Source organism: Myodes glareolus, chromosome 9 (assembly GCF_982192425.1).
Source record: "Myodes glareolus chromosome 9, mMyoGla1.1, whole genome shotgun sequence".
Lineage (NCBI taxonomy): Eukaryota > Metazoa > Chordata > Mammalia > Rodentia > Cricetidae > Myodes > Myodes glareolus.
In genome coordinates this window covers 13,224,611-13,244,869 of record NC_142034.1, presented here as the reverse complement: position 1 = coordinate 13,244,869, position 20,259 = coordinate 13,224,611, and the positions used below count along the sequence as shown (strand labels likewise).

The 20,259-nt window shown below is 45.7% G+C and overlaps 1 protein-coding gene and 1 long non-coding RNA gene across 2 annotated transcripts in view; one reads left to right on the top strand and one right to left on the bottom strand.

Annotated features, from left to right (window-relative positions):
* Window positions 1–1,109: 1,109 nt before the first annotated feature.
* LOC125408045 (uncharacterized) lies at window positions 1,110–3,934 on the bottom strand. The gene is made up of 3 exons (XR_007234346.3): window positions 3,588–3,934; window positions 2,558–2,750; window positions 1,110–2,035 (listed from the first exon to the last, which is right to left on the bottom strand). It is a non-coding gene; the product is annotated as an uncharacterized LOC125408045 (long non-coding RNA).
* A 6,246-nt stretch (window positions 3,935–10,180) lies between these two features.
* Window positions 10,181–20,259, top strand: part of Gna13 (G protein subunit alpha 13) — a 41,306-nt gene continuing 31,227 nt past the window's right edge. The window contains exons 1-2 of the mRNA XM_087909843.1: window positions 10,181–10,585; window positions 12,911–13,137. Of these exons, the coding sequence (XP_087765969.1) occupies window positions 10,303–10,585; window positions 12,911–13,137 (510 nt within the window). The 5' untranslated portion in view covers window positions 10,181–10,302. The remainder of the gene's footprint in view (window positions 10,586–12,910; window positions 13,138–20,259) is intronic.

The following is a 20,259-nucleotide window of genomic DNA, read 5'->3' as shown; positions in this document are numbered from 1 at the left end:
TACTGATAGCCATACTAGTGGAATGGCCAAGGCAGGTTTGATGATACAATCCTATAATCCCAGGTGGTTGGGGGCAATGGGGGTGGTTAAGGCAAGAGGACTCTTAGCCAATTGAAAATGCTGTCTCAAAAACAAAACCAGCTGGGTGGTGGTGGTGGTGGTGGTGGTGGTAGACCTTTAATCCCAGCACTCAGGAGGCAGAGGCAAGCAGATGTCTGTGAGGCCAGCCTGGTCTACAGAGTGAGTTCCAGGACAGCCAGTACTGTTACACAGAGAAACTCTGTCTTGAAACAAAACAAAACAAAACAAAACCAAGGGCTGGAGGGATGGCTCAGTGGCTAGGGGAGCTTGCTGCTCTTGCAGAGGACCTGGGTTCAGTTCCCAGCATCCTCATCAGGAGGTTCACAACTACTTACATGCTCGAGAGCTTGTGTCAATATGACCCAAGCTAGAGTCATCTAAAAGGAGGAACCCTCGATTGAGAAAATGACCCCGTAAGATCCTGCCATAGGGCATTTTCTTAATTAGTGGTTGAAGGTGGAGGGCCCAGCCCATTGTGGGTGGTGCTGTCTCTGGGCTGGTGGTCCTGGGTTCTATAAGAAAGCAAGCTGAGCAAGCCATGAAGAGCAAGCCAGTAAGCAGCATCCGTCCATGACCTCTGCGTCAGCTCCTGCCTGACTTCCTTCGATGATGAATAGTGATATGGAAGTGTAAGCCAAATGAACCTTATCCTCCCCAGCTAGCCTTTTGGTCATGGTGTTTCATCACAGCAATAGAAGCTACAACTAAGATAACCTGGAACTCCCAGCTCCAGGGGATCGGAGGCTCTCTGGTCTCTACAGGTATTTGCAGGCTTGTGGGCACATAAAGTCAGGTTTTTAAAACAATATATATTAAATATATATTATAACAACATATATAACATATGCTATATATATTAAAGCAACACACAAGCACACAAATGGCTGGAACTGCTGAAAAGGGAAAAAGATTAACAAAGAGAGGAAATTTACTACCGAAATGTCTCCCTAAGGACATGTTGCTACTCTCCCAGAAGACTCACTAGGGTCTGGCAGGATAGCTTTGCAGAAATACCACATAGATCCTAGTTATTAACAAAGTTCCCCATTTATTGGGATTTCATCATTCTCTCTGGGGCATGGAGGAGCAAATTTCTGGAAACAGGTCTAAGTTGAAGGCACATGGTTTTAGCCTTGCCTTTGGAATTTGCTGTGTTTCCCTGGCAAGTTTATCAAGACATCTGTCTGTCCCAAGAGGGGTTAAATGGCATCCCCACTCCCAGTCCCTTAACTGTTCAAACAAATGAGTCAGGAGTCCCCGTGACCCGTTCATTTCTTAGAAAGAAAACCAGGACAGTATTTTTTTTTAATTCCTTTTTAAGTACTTTGTTCTTTCTATCCCCACCTCTTGACCTGGGCCTTCCCTGGAAATCAAACCCAGGCCCTGCCACATGCAGGGCAAGCGCTCTACCACTGAGCACATCCCCAGCCCCCTCCACCTTTTCATTACACAGATGGCTCAGCAGAGGAGGGCAAGTTTTATAGGTGTAACGCCCAGCCTCTGACTGTGCCCCGGAGAAGAAGCGAAGCTACCTCTTCTTGAAGTGTGTTTAACTCTTGGGATTTTTATCCTGAGCAGAGACCCGGGGTGATCAGATAACTGAGGGTTAGTTAAAAAATAATTTATATTATTGCTCCTGCTTCTTCCACAAATTGTTTCTTTGGCTGGCTGCCCAGGGTGACCTTGGGAAGGGCAGGACTAACCAGAACCTCCCCAGGCTCCTGTGGGAAGGGCACTCAGCCCCTAGTTGAGGATCAGCTTGTGAATGACTGTGATGGAGGGACTGGGCTGAGATCCACTTCCGGAGCCTGGGAACTCAGAAGCTGCTGACGTCTAGTCTGGCCTCTGGGAGAGGGGCATCTTTCCAGCCAGCGGCACCTTTCATTCCAGGCAAGAGAGGCCTCCAGTTGACCTTGACTCCTAAGGTCCACTCTAGCTGTCTCCCGTGCTGTCCCTACAAATGGGCCAAGGTGAAAAGACCCATCAGGACCTTCCACACCAAGTTGCTGATACCAAGACCCCAGACGTCTTTATTCAATCAGGCCGTGTCTGCTCCCCTGAGTATGAGTCTGCTAGAGTTGGCCCCCAATGCGCTCAACTCTAGGCTGAGGGCAGTGTAGTGGTAGCTGTTGAACTCGTGAATGTAGGATGAAGAAACACGTGTCCTTATCACCCATGACCTTGATGGCAATGCTAGCTCATCAGTTGGACAGTACCAACAGATCCAAGTGTCTGCCCTGCCATTTTGTGAACTGCTACAGAAGTGTTGTGAGGTTACTGACCATGCAGAACGGATGGGAACACTCCCTCCTTCCCTACTCCCTCCCTCTCTTCCTTTCTTTGGAGACAAAGTTTCACTAGCTAAGTAAACCAGGCTGGCCTCAAACTTTTGGTGACCCTCCTTCTTCATAGACGTGTGCCACCGTGCTGGTAAGAGTCCAAGCCCTTAATGTACCATTCCAAAAGCTCCACTTACATCTGCTCTGGTTGATGAGACAATTCCTTAGGCTTCTGGTGGAATCATTGTGTTGAGATTTGGGAGGACAACCTTCATTGCCTGTGTTTCGTTTGTTCGTTGTTTTGCTTTGTTTTTTTTTTTTTCTTCTGTACCAAGCCCTTGCAACCAGAAATGGGTCCTACTGGGAACTCATCAGCAGCTGTGGGTAAACCTGAGCATGGGAAAGAGGAAACAAACAAACAACCTTGTTTAAACACTGATAGGAAGGCTTAGGAAGGATCCAAGAACATTCTTGTTCTTTTAAATTTTTATTACATTTACGTCTTTTGTGTTCCTATGTGGGCATGCCTATGAGTCACAGTGTAACTATGAAGGTCAAAGGACAACTTGTGAGGATTAGTTCTCACCTTCCACTGTGTGGTTCCCGAGACCAAACTCAGGTTATCCGGTTTGGTGGTAGGTGCCTTTACCCACTGAGCCATCTCTCTGGCCCCCATGAAGAACATTCTGACAGTGACAATACTACTAAGTTTCCTAAGGCTTTCAAAATCATTGGCTTACTTCTCTGATAGTCTAAAATCATACCTCCCATTTACAGAACAGACGCTGAGCACATATGTTTATTGTTTAATCTTCACCACTCTTTACATGTGATGACTCCTGTTTTACAGATAAGAAGGGAACCATCAACAAAGTTCTTACCAAGTTCCCCCACTGTAGTCCGAGCCTTCTCTGAATTAGAAAATGAATAGCCAGTGATCTACTATGAGTCACACTGGTTCAGATAGCAGTAGTGGCTGAGCTCTCTACCTAAAGGAGTTTCTATATCAACTCAAGCAGTCACAAGCACAAAATTCCTGGTCGTATCTTGAGCCACTTCCCCTGGCTTCTGCTGTCTCCTGTCCCCTCCCTGTTGGATCCTGGCAGGGCCGCAGAAGGCTAACACTGAAGCAGAGGAACCTGGCTTGACAGAGTCTCTCCTAAGCTTTCCAACACCACCATTCTGACTCAGCAGCTGCTGACTTCCCCCGAATCCTTCCTTCCTCACCGTTCCCTGAGCAGCTGACACCGGAGTCTGAAGGGTGAGCTGATGAGATTAGTTGCTCCAGGAGCCTTGTTACAGGCAGACAAAAGCCACGTGAACCATTTCTCGGCACCCCTGGATGAGCCTTTATGGCTGTGTGACAAACAGCCAGCTGACTGACGTATTCCTTCTCAGCATTCTTCAGCGAGGCAAAGGCCAGATTAGCAGGCTGTGACATGTGACAATACCTGAAAACTGAGCCTGCCAGCCAGCCACAGGAGAGTGGCGGCCAGAAGTGGCAGGTCCAAGCCTGCTAACCCAGGGTTCCATGGGAAAGCTGCTGCCGCCCAATGGGGAGCAGATTCAGAGTTCCCTCGGGAAGCAGAACTGGTGTTTAAATGATTTCTGTTTCTGTCAAGAAAACAAGAACCTCTCATCTTTCAAAGTGACAGGAGAAGCAGGCATGGAAGCATACACCTATAATCCTAGTGCACACTCAGGTGGCGGAGGTGGGAGAATTTATTTCAAGTATGGGCTCCAGAGTGAGACCCTACTTCAAGGAGGGGCAGTGGGGGATGGTTGGGAAGATGGTTCAGTGAGCAGGAGTGCTTGCTCTGCAAGAATGAGTTTCAGTCGATAGCACCCACGTCAAAAAAGCTGGGCATCACTGAGTTGCCGATAACCCTCAGGGGACAATGAGAGTGGCTGTCTGGGTCTCAGTCTAGATGAAATGAGGAACCTCTGCTTCAGTGAGAACTTATCTTGACCTCCTTCTCTGGCCTCTGTTTGCTTATCCAGGGTGTATGCGCCTGCGCCCCTCCATACACACACAAAGTGGTGGGGGAACATAAATGAGACAGAGCGAGTGGCATGTTTGGGAGATTCTGGAAAGAGTATCAGATGTGTGCGCGGGGCTGTGTGCGGTGCTGTATGACCCGGTAGCCTGTACATGGCTGTGTCTGTGGACGCCGATGCAGGCCTTTGAATAATACCGGCCCCTGAAGGAGGACGAGCTGAGGTTTCAGCCGGTCATCAGCAGCTTGTGGATGTTTTTTCGGAGGCTGAGAAAAATACACCCAAGCATTAAAGTCATGTTTTCCGTTATTAACAACAACAAACAAAGTCACCCACCATTCAATTCCACATGTCTAGTTTCATATGAGTCTTTCCACATGAGAGGCTTATTCTGGGAAGGGCCACATCAAATTGCATTACCGAAACAGAAACATTGCCTTTTTAGATCTAGCTCACGCTGAGTGAATAACATATGGGGTTTACATCCCAGGTAAATATTGCCATAAGCTCTGCTTCTCCTCCTCCTCCACCCCCCCCCCCCAGCCACCTGGAACATTTTACAACCAGAGTCTGAGCTCAAAGGAGGGAACGTTTTACTAGGATCAGTCTAACAGCTGGAGAACTTCAAGATGGCAGCCAGCCTGGAAGGGGCTGGAAAAACAGACAGACCGACCCACAAACAAAACTAGAGAACACCACAGTGCCTCAAAGCTAAACACAGTTGGCTTCTTGTCTGTAGGCTTGAGCTTCACACACCCAGGGATTCCGAGCGTTAGGGTTTGTCTGGTTGTACCGGAGAGCACTGTGATAAGAGTCAAAATAGGACCTATACATAGTGGTTCATATCTGTGACCCCAGCTTTTGGGGGTAAAGAATTCAAGACCAGAGGCCGGGGAAATGGCTCAGTGGGTGGGGGGGAGCCCTTGCTGTACAAGCATGAGATGAGGTCCAGAGTTTGAATCCCCAGCACCCACGTTAAAAAGTAGGGGTTTACTGGCTACTAGCCTAGTTCCAGGCTCAGTGAGAGACCCTGTCTCAAGGGATCAAGGGAATAAGATGGAGAGCCACGGAACAAAATAGCAAAGCCCTCCTCTGGCCTTTCACAAGCACAGTTGTGCACACCTGTACGTGTGTGTGCATGCAATTCAGACAATGGGAGAAATTCAAAACCATCCTCGGCTACATCCAGGGTTCAAGACCAGCCTGTGCTGCATCATATGAAATCCTGTCTCAGAATACATATATAAGGAGGTGGAGATGGTGCAGCCGTTAAGAGCCCCTCTTACTCCTGGAGAGGACCCAGGTTCAGTTCCCAGCACCCACAAGCACGTGTAACTCGAGTTCCGGAGGATCCAATGACCTTTCTGACCTCAGGAACCAGGCATGCACGTACAGCACGTACACACACGCAGGCAAAACACTCATACATATACAAGCAATCAGAAGTTTATTTTTTAATCAATTAGTCAAAACAATAACAACAACAACAAAAAAAGCTCAGGATCTGCTTGTGCTGCCAGAGACCCTGTCTCACGCCCTCCCTTCCCCCACCAATCAAAATAGGGTGCTTCCAGTTCTGGCAGACTCTGCCATTGGCTGCAGAAGTTTGAGGGAGTCCTTTAAGCTTTTCCTCCTGGCAGCTGGGTGCAGTGGCCAAAGAGCGTGAGGCTGGGGCTGGGTGTTCCTAGTCAGGCCATTGTGAGGAGTGAATGAGATGAAGTAGGTCAGAGTGCTTGTAGGCATTTTAAACACTGCACACTGCAAGGCTTGTGTTATTGGGCCGGTGGGGAGGGGAGCACACGTAGGAGTTCGCTATTCCTCTCCCTTTCTAGAAGGGAGAAGGATACAGAAGAGAACTCACGCCTGCTTTCTCTGTAAGGAAAGATTATGATCCATCTATTTTAGACTAAGGGTGAAATGGCAGAGTCGAGAAAGGCGAGTGTTGGATGTGTCATTGTCCCCATTGGAAAATTAACTCAAGGTCTAACTACCCAGTGATGTGACTGATTTTTAAATAAACACTTCTAAATGGGTGTTGCCCCACTTTGACTAGTAAGTAGTCACCTTGGCAAGCAACGCATTTATTTAAATTATATTTCCCATCATTCAAATGAAAGACCTTTCTTCTTCTTCTTTTTTTAAACTGCTCTTTGGAACTGGTCCTGGAGCCTCTGGCACATTCTTTTGAATATGTCTGAGGGTGACACATTTTTTTGTCCTTTGGGGATAATCCTGATTTTTGTAAACAGGCCAAAGTTATTTGGCACAAAGACTGGTAAATAAGCTCAGTAATACCATTTTTTAAAAATTAAAAATAAACCAGAACTACAAAACAGGAGCCTTTCAGCTCCCAGAGAAAGATTACGTGTCGATTTCAAGGAAGACAGCAGGTGGGGAAGGGCTCCTTCGTCTTGCCTCTAAACTTTGACCTTCCAGAAAGAACACCACAACTGCTCAAGGGTTCCTATCACCGCAACCCAGCTTGGGGGGTAGGGCTGGCCTAAACCATAAACCACTCTTTTGCATATGGATTAACTGGCTGGCCACGATAGCAACCTTTCCAGCAAATTAACATTTGGACCTGTTAGAGACAGCATCCAGCGGGTTCAGTTCACACAGGGAGACTCGGCCCTCCCTTAGACGCTAGGCTATTTTATTTTTCTTTAGGAAAAACGTAACTGAAAATACCACCAATGCCATGTCAGTGTAAGTGGAGGCAGCCGCTTCTGCTGCTAATCTCTTAAACTGTATTTAACACAATGGCACCTCCATTCACGACAGGTTGCACCCCGTAGCATTTTCATTCATTAGAGGTTACACAATGGCCCTTTCATTCATTAATGTTACACACGAGGGCACTTTCATAACTTCGGTGTCAAACGATGCCAAATAACATTTACGTAAAATAACTCTTTCTTGGTTTGCTTTTTCTTCTCCTTCTATAGTAAGCAAGATGCACCTAACATATAGAACCATCCTTCGGCCATCTTCGCATACGCAGTTCAGCTCTGGGTTCATTCACAGTGTTCTGTCACCAACACCATTATCTGGTTTCCAAACACTTTCATCACCCTCAAAGGAAACAATCTATTAAGCACTCCCTCCCTTTCTTCCCTGCCTCTCAACCCCTGGCAGCCGCTGCTATGCTGTTTCTGCGGGTTTGCCTTGTCTGGATATTTCACAGAAACCAGGTGATACAGTATGAGCCTCCCACGCTAAGGGTAATGTTTTCAAAGTCGATTCTTGTAACATATGTCAGTGTCGTTGTGTCCCCCTTCCCCCACACACATTGTGTGTGCATGGGCACATGTGTGTGCATGTGAGTGTACTTTATTCCTCGAGGCAGGTTCTCTCACTTGGCCCCAGAGTGTGCTGATTTGACACATCTGGCTAGCCAGCTTGTTCTGGAATCCTGTCTCTGGCTTCCAAGCCACCATGCCCACCTGACATTTTCATGGGCTCTGGGGGATTGGAACTACTGTCCTTGTGATTGGACAAAGGGCACTTTAAACCCTGAGCCACCTCCCAGGCCGTTCTATCAATACTGTCACCCTGTTTATCACTGCACAATCTATTACTTGAATGGATCCCATTTTGTTTGTCCATTCATTCACCAAGGGGTATTTGGGTCGTTTTAAATTTCATTCGCTAATTTTGTTGCTATTCTTAACAGCGCTGCTATGAACATGGCTGCCCAAGTTTTTGCCTGAGCAGCGTTCATACATACCCTAGGATACACACATACCTAGGATACATACCTAGGCGTGGAACTACTGGGTCACGTGGCAATTCTATGTTTAACTTTTGAAGAACCACTAAACGGACTCACTTTCATGTTTATGATTTACAAAGTATCTTGATCACCAGTTATGAGCAGCAGCCAAACCCCAAGCCGGGCTTTAAGGGTTTCTTTTCAGAAACGCTGGTTAGAGCAGCCAGGCTCAACACAAGCCAAATTTGTTCCAAGGCAAGGTTCCACTTGGGACTTTGAACAGCTTCTCTGCTGTACTTACTACATGTCCCAACAAGAACTGGCCGGGCCGGAATCCCTTCCTGCCTCCTAGGCATCCTTGCTTTTCCATTATGCTGTGCACACCTCAGGAAAACGAAGATGGTTAATCTAACAGACGTATTTCCCTTCTCGGTTTTGGCAAAAGACTTAATATTAGAAGCTGGAGGTAACTCGGGGGCTTCGCACTACCTGCCTGTCCCTACGTAGAAGCTACTTTTTTTTTTCCTGGCTCTAGAACAGGTCATCTCTAACGGTGGTCAAGGCTTTATAGCTATCATTCATTCACGACAGGCTCTGTCTCACAGTAGGCCTGACCCTAGCAATTCGTGGATGCTAGCTGTGAGCTGAGGCCCCTTTGCAGACCTTCTACTCTGTAGGTTCAGGGCCACTCTCTAGTTGGGGTGGGTGTAACCGGAGATAAGTCCACTTCAGGTATTGTTTACTGCAGCCAGGGTTCTGAGTCATGGGCTTCTCCGTCACCAGCCCAAATGACAGTAACTGATTGACTTCGTGTTGGTTTTTAAGTTTAAAGTTGTGCTCAGGCCTCTCACTGGGCTGACCTCTTACCCCTGGCTCCCTAACACACAGGAAGCTCTCCAGCTGCACGAGGCCAAAACCAGAAGCAAAAAACATCCACAAAACCAGACAGGCATCCACCGCCTTTCCCCTTTGAAACTGACAGAGAAAGAAGAAGCTGGCTTCCGAGGGCCTGGCTACACAGTCTCTCAGGCAACGCAGCTGTCATTTGTCACGTGTGTCTTCAGGAGTCTTTTCAGGTGTCCTGGCCCGATCTGTTGTTATGACCGAAAAAGAGCGTCTCTTGGTCAGTCATATCCTCTGTAATCGGGCAGGAAACCTAAAATGTGCCTGCTGCAGTCCGAGGCCGCTCGCTTATCTGCTTCCTTGGGAAGAACGTGCATCACAGTGTCCGGTTTAGGGGGATTTTTCAACATGACCTCACCCTTTCCACCATCCACTGACCTCAGCCGGCATGACCCAAGTCATAAATGCGCTCGAGTGGGATCCGCTTTAGTGAGCCAGTCACCAGCGACCTTCCTGACACATCTGTCACATGAACATCAGCCCCAACTCTCCGCAGACCAGGACAGGAATCAATAGCGCCCCGAATCGCTAGAGAGGGGTATTGATCAATAAGACATCTGACATCTAGTTAGCCTTCTAGACTCGGGATGGTAGAATGACAAGGGAGTTGCTACCAATTAAATGCGTCAGCTTGGATTAAAGCGCTTGCCTGAAATCCCAGCAGTGGAGAGGGAGGCTGAGGCAGGAGGATTGCCACAAGTTTAAGCCAGTTTTTGCTCTAGGATGAGATCCTGTCTCAAGAGTTTAAGAAAAGGGGTTGGGGGGGATCAAAATGTAAGAGGCACTGAGGAACCTTCCAGGATTGAGCTGGTCGGTGAGGCAATATTCCAGTCAATGATCTCAAAACGGGACGCCTAGAGGTGACAGCACCGGCTTTACTCGTCTCGAGGGGAGCGGGAAGCGACTGCACTAAAGGGAAACAGAAACTCGGGATCCGCAGGCGCGCGCCCAGCCCGGCCCACGTGACCCTGGGCTCCACGGCTCCCCCGCGCGCCCCCGACCGCAGCCTCCTCCGCCAGCGCGTGACGCGCGCCGGCCTCGCCAGCGCTGCGTGCCCGGCGTGCGCGTGCCCGGAAGGCAGCGGGCGCGCGCACGCCCGGAGGGCCGCCGCCCCTCCCTGGGCCCGCCTTCCCACCCTCCCACCCTCCCACCCTCCCCCGGCCGGCGCGGCCCGCCCTGGCGAGTCAGTTCTCGGGTTCCCTCCCTCCCCGGGCGCGCTCGGGCCGCCGCTGCGCTCCCCGCCCTCCAGCCGCCTTGCCGGAGCCACCCGCTGCCGGAGGAGGAGGTGGAGGAGCCGCAGGGGCCCGCCGAGGCGGCGGCGGCGGCAAGATGGCGGACTTCCTGCCGTCGCGCTCCGTGCTGTCCGTGTGCTTCCCGGGCTGCGTGTTGACGAACGGCGAGGCCGAGCAGCAGCGCAAGTCCAAGGAGATCGACAAATGCCTGTCGCGGGAGAAGACCTACGTGAAGCGGCTGGTGAAGATCCTGCTGCTGGGTGCGGGCGAGAGCGGCAAGTCCACCTTCCTGAAGCAGATGCGGATCATCCACGGCCAGGACTTCGACCAGCGCGCGCGCGAGGAGTTCCGCCCCACCATCTACAGCAATGTGATCAAAGGTGCGGGGACGCGGCGGGGCTCGGGGACCCCTGGGGAGCGGGGCCGGGCACCGCCCTCACCCGCCAGCCGCGAGTCTGTGGAGACTGGACCGGACCAAATCGGTCGGGCGAGCGAGCGGGTGGGCGCGCCTCGGGCACCGTCCTGTGCGCCGCTGTGCCCTGGTCCTCCGATCCCGACGTCCCGCTGTCCCTCGTGCTACCCCAGTGTGGGTCACGGTCGGCCCCGCACCCCGCCGCTGGCCTCGCCCCCTCTGAGAGGGAAGTACGGCGAGCAGGGTGACTCCGGGCAGCAGGGCGACTTGTGTCCTCCCAGCACACCGGACTAGCCCATCCATCAGCAGTCCCAGGTCCTACACTCCCATTCCTTCCCTCATCTCCTGTCCCTGGTGGGTGACCCTAGTAACCGGGTCGGATACCCTTCCAGCTCTAGGCTTTCTAGGCCACCTCTTGAGTTAAGCAAGTTCTGGAACGGTCGCAATGAGGAAACTTTTTTTTTTTCCCTGAGACTCTTGTCAAGGGCATAGAGTGACAGCCTCTGGGGCCTTTTGGGGCAAGAGTATGAAACTCAAGGGTGCCGCGTTTACTGAACTGGCATCAGGAAAGCCTATTTAAAAAAAAAAAAATTATCAGGCGAGTGGTTTTACGCCCCCCCCCCCGTGCTACAGGATGTTTGTAATCACAGTTCAACATGTTGCACACTTTCTTTCTTTCTTTTTTTTTTTTTGCTTAATAACTTGGGACAAGAGAAAAAAACGGCATCATTTCTAATACTTAAACGAATGTGTGTTTAACTGCAAAAACTCTGGCTTAAAAGTCGTTGGAGACCATACAAGAGGAGTTAGTGGTAGTGAATATGGGTAGTTTTGAATCATGGATTTTACAAATTCTGTTTGACATTTTAAAATTAAAATATTGTTCCTCTTTGAAAGACACACAAAGTCTTTCTTAGCATTCAACGAAGCCATGGAGGTGACTTTTACTTTGTCATTTAAAATGTCACCTTTCGTATATTTTCTTCGGTGTCAAGTATCTTCTACATAAAAGACATTGGCAAAGTTGAGGTACAGTGCCTGATGTTTTGTGTGATTAAGGAGTCACCCTGTTTTATCTGGGACTTGTAAACAAACTTTAAGATTATAGGTCTTTTCAGGTTATTATGTGGCTGCTTTTTTTTTTTTTTAAAGTGGGTTTTTGTTGTTCAGGAAGTATATAAAGCAAGCCCCTTCATGTCCTAACTCCTTCAGGATTTCGATTGGGGAAAAAACTAGAGGGGGGGGGGGCATTGTAGGGCAATGAGGGGAGAAGGCTGGACCAAGAGCTCAGAGTCTGTGGCTCTAAGCCATGTATCGCTGCAGTTAAACTGTAAAGGATGGTTGGGTTGTATTTAGTCTGCCTTAATGTTTAGCACAAAACTAATTAAGGTCTCTTCTAAGGCTGTAAACTGTACCTTGCTAGTCCATAATTGAAGGTACCTTTGTATCCTGCTGCAGTTGAACTTAAAGAATTATGTTAATGAATGGACTCAGGTATTCACTGTGAGTAAGGTAAACACCTAGTTTTTTGTATACACTGGGCCTAAGAACTACTTTGAGCATTATTGTGTGATCAAGTTTAAGTCTAGCTAGGTGTCTTTTTTTTTGAGTTGGTTATGGTCAGAAAACTGAAAGCAAAACAGTTTTGGGTTTTTTTTTTCCAGTATCCAAAAAAACGACTTCCTAATAGACTAAGACAGAAGTAACAGTTTAGTGACAGTATTGAGTGCGAACTGACCTGAGTAAGTGGAAGCCCCTGTTTGTGTATCATCATGCGATTGGTTTTCCTATTAGACTGCTGTAAAGCCAGCAGATGACTGTACTGATTTGAGGCATGGTCTTGGGAGGCTCTAAGTGTGTCATCCAGAAGACCGTGTGGGTAGGAGCTGCAGGGCCCTGTCTGCACAGCGCGTGGTTCTTGGCTTGTGCCAGGCTGTCTTGAGCCTGGACTTGGGGCTAGGCCTCATTATTTACTTTTCCGTCTCTGATTTTGACCGTCTTCCACTCCAGAAGTGGTTTTATGATTGCTGTGTATTAAAATCCTTCCGAAAGAGTGATTTTTGTTAGTGATATTACTTTCCAAGGCTTCTAATTTTAAGACAGCGAACAAACGTTTTTTAAACCTCTGAGAAGATAAAGGTTCTGTTTCTGGATTCCATTTTGGAAGTGGGGGTTCTGTAATAGCTAAAAAAAAAAAAATTAAGGAACCAATACTGAATAATGTGGGGGTCAAAGATTCTAATGGTATCTTAATGACTCTTCCTCATTTTTCTTTTTCTGTTTTTAAACAAAGGTATGAGGGTGCTGGTAGATGCCCGAGAGAAGCTTCATATTCCCTGGGGAGATAACAAAAACCAGCTCCATGGCGACAAGTTGATGGCATTTGATACCCGTGCCCCCATGGCTGCCCAGGGGATGGTGGAAACTCGAGTTTTCTTGCAGTACCTTCCAGCTATAAAAGCCCTGTGGGAAGACAGTGGCATTCAGAATGCCTATGACCGGCGCCGGGAGTTCCAGCTGGTAAGACATGCAATTCCCTAAAATTTATCTGTTTATTTTGTGTGTGTGTTTTTATTTATGTGGGGAAGGGCATCTGCATGCCATAGTACACATGTAGATGTCAGAGGACAACCTGTGGGAGTTGGTTCTCTAACGTGTAGGTTATGGGCATAAAACTCAGGTCCTCAGGCTTGGTGACAAGTGCCTCTACCTGCTGAGCCACCCTAGCTCTGAAGGGTACTTTTATTAAATTACTTTTAGTAATGTTTGGTTTAGCACCTCTTAGAGCCTTTCACAGTGTAATCTATTAGGTAAAAGATGTAGCCTCAAATGTTGGTTTGCTGTGTGTGCTTTTTACTAAGCAAGATTAAAAACTATGGTCAACTCTAGATTTAATGAAGCTATTTTACTGGCTAGGACATAAGGTCATAATGACTTTCTGATGACCTTTCTTTTTGGAATAAGTCCTCTGAGAGAGTCTAGTTGTTCGTATGTGCCATTTAGCCTCTGAGGTTCTTATTTTATAACAGAGATGAGTTTGATATAAAGAGAACCTTTTTTCTTCTTTGCTTTGTAGACCGGGCTGGTCTTAAACTTACAGTGACTCTCATTTCTCTGGCTCCTTAGTGCTAGGATTAGGGGCATGAGTCCCCATGCCCAGCTGAGAGACTAAACTCTTAACAGTAAATACTCTAAAAATATTTTATAAGAACTGAAATACTGTTTCTGTGCTCTTGTTTCACATGGGAAATAATTTCCATTTGTTTTTCCTCCTTTATCTTAAAACAGATTATAAAATACTTCATAGCTTTTATACACTATTGAAGGGTAGGAAAGAAGGATCGAAGCCAAGGTTAAAGAAACAGCATGTTTGGGGGTGGCTCATACCTATGCTCTTAGCGATTTGTAAACGAGAAGCAGAGGAATCATAAGCTCCAGGCCAGCCTGGGTGACACAGCAAGGCCCTGCCTTCAAAAACAAAAACACAAAACCAAGAATTGAGACAAAATTTTTAACCAAATGTTTTATAATTTAATTGTGAGCACTTTGATCGCATTTGGTTCTGTTTGCCAAATTCCATCAGCAGTAGCAATGTAGCCAGTGCACAGTTTAGAGATAGTTCAGATCTGAAGTGCTTTCCTGTAATATAATTAAAGTCACAGTTAAAAGTAAAACTGCCTAGGAAATTGTTTGAGGATGTATGTTGCTGACGTTCAAGTGGCTCCCATGGGTGTGGCTAGGCAAGGATGTACAGCACCAGTCTTCCTTTGTACAGTCTAGGCTGTTCTAGAAAAATTACAAGGAAGGTTTATGATACCTTTTTTACAAAAGCCATGTCTTACATCCTTAGTGTAGCATATACTATGTGCTGGCTAGGACAATTCATTCCTGTATACATCTTTTCAAATTCATGTATTGAGTATCTGGCAGCATTATACATCAAAAAAGATGAATTCATCAAGTCACTAGATTTCTGGTTATTTTTGACCTTTGGTCCCTGTTGTCATTGTATTTTCTGTTGACTTGCTTGCTCTCCACATATCCTTTCTCATTGCTCCCTTCTACCACCCTCCTGTTTAAGGGCAGCTTATATCCTTCTTGGTTTATTTTCTCAATAGATACACTTTTTTCCACTGTTCTCTCAGATGTTTATCTTCCCAAGGCCAGGGAAGAAGCAGCCAGCTACACAGTAAGCAGTCAGTACACCCTGAATGAATAAACGAGCAACAGTGTATCTGTTCTTTCCCTCTCGATTGTCCTAGACCTAGCTAATGGAAGGAAGTTGGGATGTCATAGTTTCGGAGTCTGTGCTCTCACATCTTATTACCACATCAGGGTCTGTGTCATTGTTGAGAAAGGCACATGTATGTGTTTTATTTATCGAAGAGCAAACAGAACCACTCAGAATGAAGACCTCTGTATTCTTGACTTGACCCAGCTAATGTTTCAGTAGAAGAATGCTACTGAAAGGGAAAGGCGGGTTCCAAAAATACTTGTAAAGATAAAGAGTAGAGGCACAGAAATGAGAATAAAGCAAGATCTACTGGTAAACTGGAGGCAAGGATTTCTCTCACCTGTGTGTATTTTCAGCACTGTCAGTAGTATCTGGCCCGTGGTAGGCACTTGATTATTGTATTTTTTTAATGGGCTGTGGTGTCTGGCACTAAGAAAGCATGTTGCTAATTTAAACTCTTCCCCAGAGGCACCATCAGCGCCTTACCCCATCCTGCAGACCCCTGGGTGCTGTCTTTTCTCGTCTGTAACTTCTGATGTACTCACCCCCTTCTTTCTTACTGCTCTCTCCGTTATTCCTCTCAGACTCCAGAAGTCATCTTGTTGAAACTCAGAGGGTTCTGACAGTTTCCTCTGCTGCTAGAACATGCCTCTTGTGGGTAAAGGCTCCAGCTAGCTTAATTGTGATTTCAACACTATAATTGATAGGCAGCAGGACATACCCTATAACCTCTTAATTCCCATGTGTCCTGATTTTCCACTTCCCTAGCTCTCTTTATATCGTTCTTCTGCCAGGATTTTTTGGGGTCATGTGTGTTCATTAGCTTTTCCTTCATTTAGAGCAATGGTATAATCAGATTTTTAAATATTTTAATTGAATTTTTTTAGTTTTTTATTATTATTATTGTTATTTTATGTGTGTTTTGCCTGCATATATGCTTAGTGCCTATGGCAGTCAGAAGAGGATATTGGACTTCCTAGAACCAGAGTTATGGATGATTGTGAGCCTCCATACTTGAACTGTGATATGCACTCCCCGCCTCAATTAATAATTAAGTAAAGATTTTTAAATGTTTTTAATTTCAGTCATTGGTTGATTATATTAGACTTCCTAGTGCAAATTGAAATGAGAATAATTACTGACATTTTTAGAGATCCTTTCATATCTTACATTTTGCTCAAGTTGAGTGAGTACCTCTTGGTTTTCAGACACGGGAAAATGGTAACAATGCTGCAGCAGACCGCTCATTTATTAGTTGTAATTTTGGATGCTAATAGCCTTTTTTTTTTCTTTCTCAAAATTTTCATGTCAAGCATTTCCTTTTCTGGTTAGTTTCCATTGTGGGTAAACTAAATAGCTTATGTGGAAAAGAAACATCCCAGAATCACATTGTCGTCCAGATGTCAGGTGCCTGTCCAGTTGTAAGCTAACGCATTGAGGGTAGTATGTTGGAAGAAGTAGTCTCATAGCTAGTTACACTGACCCTTGGCTGTCAGTTCATGGTCGCCTATCGCTGTGCTTGTGGCATATCTTGTCCTTTGAAACACTTCTAAGATGACAGTGGCTAGGACACTTGGTAATGTGGATGGCAGCCTAGGTGAGTTGGCTGGGTGGAGGACTGGCTGGGTATGGTACAGCTGGCAACATAGTCAGACTGACAAAATGCCCGGAGTCGCCACCCACTAGTCTCTTAGTTCAGCTTGCAGTGTAAGCAGCACTGGCCACAGAGGACAGGACCGGCTGTGTGACAGTGGGAGGAGCAGGGGACAGCTTCCTAGTTTCTGTAAACAGTTTAGCTTTGTCAGCATTAGTACAGTTTCCTGTAATGGCCAGTCTGCCCTTGCCGCTCTTGAAATCAAAACTATTCTTGTTAATCATTCATTGTCCCTTCAGTGGGGCTTGAGTTTTCTTGCTCAAACGGTACAGTTTGTTACTTCTCTAAGCTGATACGTTATTGATGGAGACAGATTGTCCTGCAATCTATGTAGCAAAGTATTTTGCTCCATGAGTGGTCTGTAAAAAGGAGGTGAATGTCACCTGGTCAACTAAGTAAAGCTTAGAAACTTCTGTTTTGGTTGGTAAAATATTTTTGTTTGCACTGCAGCACTTACTAGAAACAATACCATCTGAGTCTTTTGTTTATTGTTTATTCTTTAACACAAATTTGGATTTGCTTTAAAAGGTGATTGAGGCCAGGCTGAAGCAGGAGGATATTAATTTGGAAACCAGTTTTGATAGGGGAGTTCAGCCAATCACATTCTGTTCGTGGGGCGTGTCGCCCTTAGGCAAAAGTTTACCTATAAACCTGGTGAGTGTGCTTCCCCTATCTCTCTCTCTCTCTCGCCTGGCTCCTGTATCCGGACAGATCAATGGGATTCTGGTGTAAGTCTTCCCTCTGTTTATTAAAGCTGTATATTTTGTATTAAGCTAGACTGACAGATCTTTTATTACCGATCGCACCGTGCCCTTTCACAGTTTAGGCTGTATAGAGAGTTCAAGGGTTCTATTGGAGACCCTGGACAGGGCCAGGGGAAAAGAACCAGAGACCCCAGGGTATGCCTGTGCCCTTGATACTTTAAAGGGTAGTACTGTGCCTTCACTATCACTCTGACAGAAAACAAAGTTACTGCTAAGTAGTTGGTGCTGCTGCTAATGTGTTTATTAACTAGGAAAGCAATGGAGCAACGAAGTAGTCTCACTGTGACTAGTTTAGTTATAACTGGGCTTTAGTTTCAGAGTTGTGCTTCGTGGTGGACCTAATCCAGGACAAAAGTTTATGAGCTCACTTTAAAGAAAACACTAGGTACTTCCTGGGTGGACTGTTCCCATTCTTCTTTACAAATAGGCTGCAGCTTAAACAAGCTGGGGGTGGCTATTATTTTTCTAGAGAGTTAATTGTTTAGTACCTTAATGTTTGGGACAATCAGTTGGTAGTTTTCAAATCACTGTTGCATAATTATCCCCTAATTCCTCAATAGCAGACAGTGATGAGATACTTGCCATTGTTCTCAGCTCATAGATGGAGAAAGTCTGAGGCCTGGGCACAGGTTCCCTGATACTTTGGTTCCCGGACCTAGTAAATGATGGTAGACTGCGAAGTGGGAGTCCTGTCTGCTCATCCCTGCTCCATCACTCCTTGCCCTGCCACTGAAGCCTTCTGCCAGCACTCAGGCATTATGTCCCTGGAACAGTTGGCTTTCCTCTCATTTCCAGCCTTTTTGGGATTCCCTTTGCCCCAAATGGCCAGCATGCTTCCTTTGAGTTCTAGTGCCTTGCTTTGAGTATATGGAAGGTTTTGTATATGTTCGGCCTTGCAGTGATCCTCACATGTCCTTTTTTACACTCTGAGTGTTCATAATGCTCCTATTTATTCCCTTGTCTTTGTTAACTAACTTAGAGTTAGGACAGACGTACTTTTCCCTGACATTGATAGTAAGCTTGCCTACTTTGAGTGGTTCATTGACTGCATAGATGATCTTGGGGCAGGCTCAATTTGAGGCTTTCCTTCCTCAAGGCTCACTGTGGTAAGAATCCTCATCCAAGGTGATGTCCTATCTGGAGATGCCACTGAAGACTGCCTGTCTTGTGTCTGTTTCCTGGATTTGCTTTTGCTTTGGGGAGAAGAGTATCAGGACAGGCTCTTATTGACATGCTTCTCATGTAGAGACATCATGTGACCATACTGTGTGTGTATGAGCATCCCAGACTGCTGCTTGTCACAGATCTGTGTTTTGGTTAGAAATGACCTAATTTTAAAAATTGTATTTCTGGATTTACAGTCACTTTTGTCTCCTCGCTTGAACATATTTCACTTTTAGTTTTAGTCTCATGACACCGTTTATCTCTGTCTGTATTGTAGGCCTGCGTTTTTTACAAGATGCTGCTTTTCAAAAGAATTTACAGCCACAGGAGCAAAGCTGTATTAGAGTGGGTTGATAGAGATCAAGGAAATAGTTTTGAGGACTGGACTTTTGTGGACTTGGCTAAAGTTGGTAATATATCGTAGTGAAGGTAGTTGATCACTTCTATACTCTCTCCCTCTTCTACACCGATGAATCTGAAGAAGCATAAATGGAAGGAAAAGACAGTTGCAAAATAAGTCAGACTAGAAACCAAGTTTTAGATACCCAGTGCTTCAAGGTGACTGGTGAGGGCCAATGTGATGAAAGGGGAACTTGATTTTTTGTCTTTGATTATGTTTGTATTCTACATAAATATTGCTTGTGTGTTGGGGAGGATGCTGAGATATTTCTGGATGCCTCATCATTAAATTAAATTAAATGACTTTAAAAAAAATAAATAAATAAAAGAAGGTAGTTGATCTTTCACCTTTAATTGGTCTTCGTTTGGAAAACTGTATCCAAGTTTTTGTTTATTTGTTTGGGGTACCCTGTGATCCTCTTGGTCAGACTCCTGAGTGCAGGGAATACAGGCTTATTGCACCATGCCCAATTCAAGATTTTTAAATCAGTGCAGTGGATGAGCTTTCTCATCCTTATTGTGTCTGCCCCTGGGCAGAATTTCTCTGTTGCTTTATTTTGCTTTGTGGTCCAAGTACTTCATTATGCTTTTCTTTCCCATACTCGTTAAAAAGTTAACCACTTTCAAAGAATGAAACCTTATTACATAGGCTTTAATGTGATCCCTTACTTTTTGAAGTGGCTTCTGACTGGTGGGCTAAACGTAGAGCAAGATAGCTTGTCAACAAGAGTCTTCCCTGACTGTTAGTCTAGGTGTGAGCTAGGGCAAGTTCCTCAGCCTCTCTCAATCGGTTTCATGTCTATGGAATACAGATGACTATGGGATGTATTATCTGTTGTGAGGATTACATGGGGGATGATCCATATAAGATGGTAGCATGATGCCTGGCTGAATATAATGGCAATATTATTAATATTAGTATTAATATTCCTTATATGCCATATGCACATAAGTAGCTGTCAGAAGAAGTTCTGTAAGCTTTGATTGGTCTTACTATTCTGAACTGGATTGCTAACATAACAGTCCTGAATTCTGAATAAAGTAGAATGTATGACTTACATTCTTGGTACATCATGTTATTTATTTCCACGAGGACAACACATCCGAAGGAACTAGACCTTTGCTTGGTTTTCAGATAAAAGATTTATGTGTGCCTGTGTGGGTTTATGTGTAAATTGTATATACCATGTCCATGTAGGTGCCCACAGACATCAGAAGAGGTCATTGGATGCCCTGAACCTCCAGTTATAGGCAGTTCTGAACTGCTATTGGGTGCATATTTGTAAATGATTTTAAAAATAAATTCTTTAATCCTAAAGAACCAAATGTAATTCAGGTCTAATATCCTTTGTCTGAAATTATTGAGATCAGACATGTTTTGGATTTTAGATTTTCCATCTTTTTTGTTTTCATACATATAGTAAGGG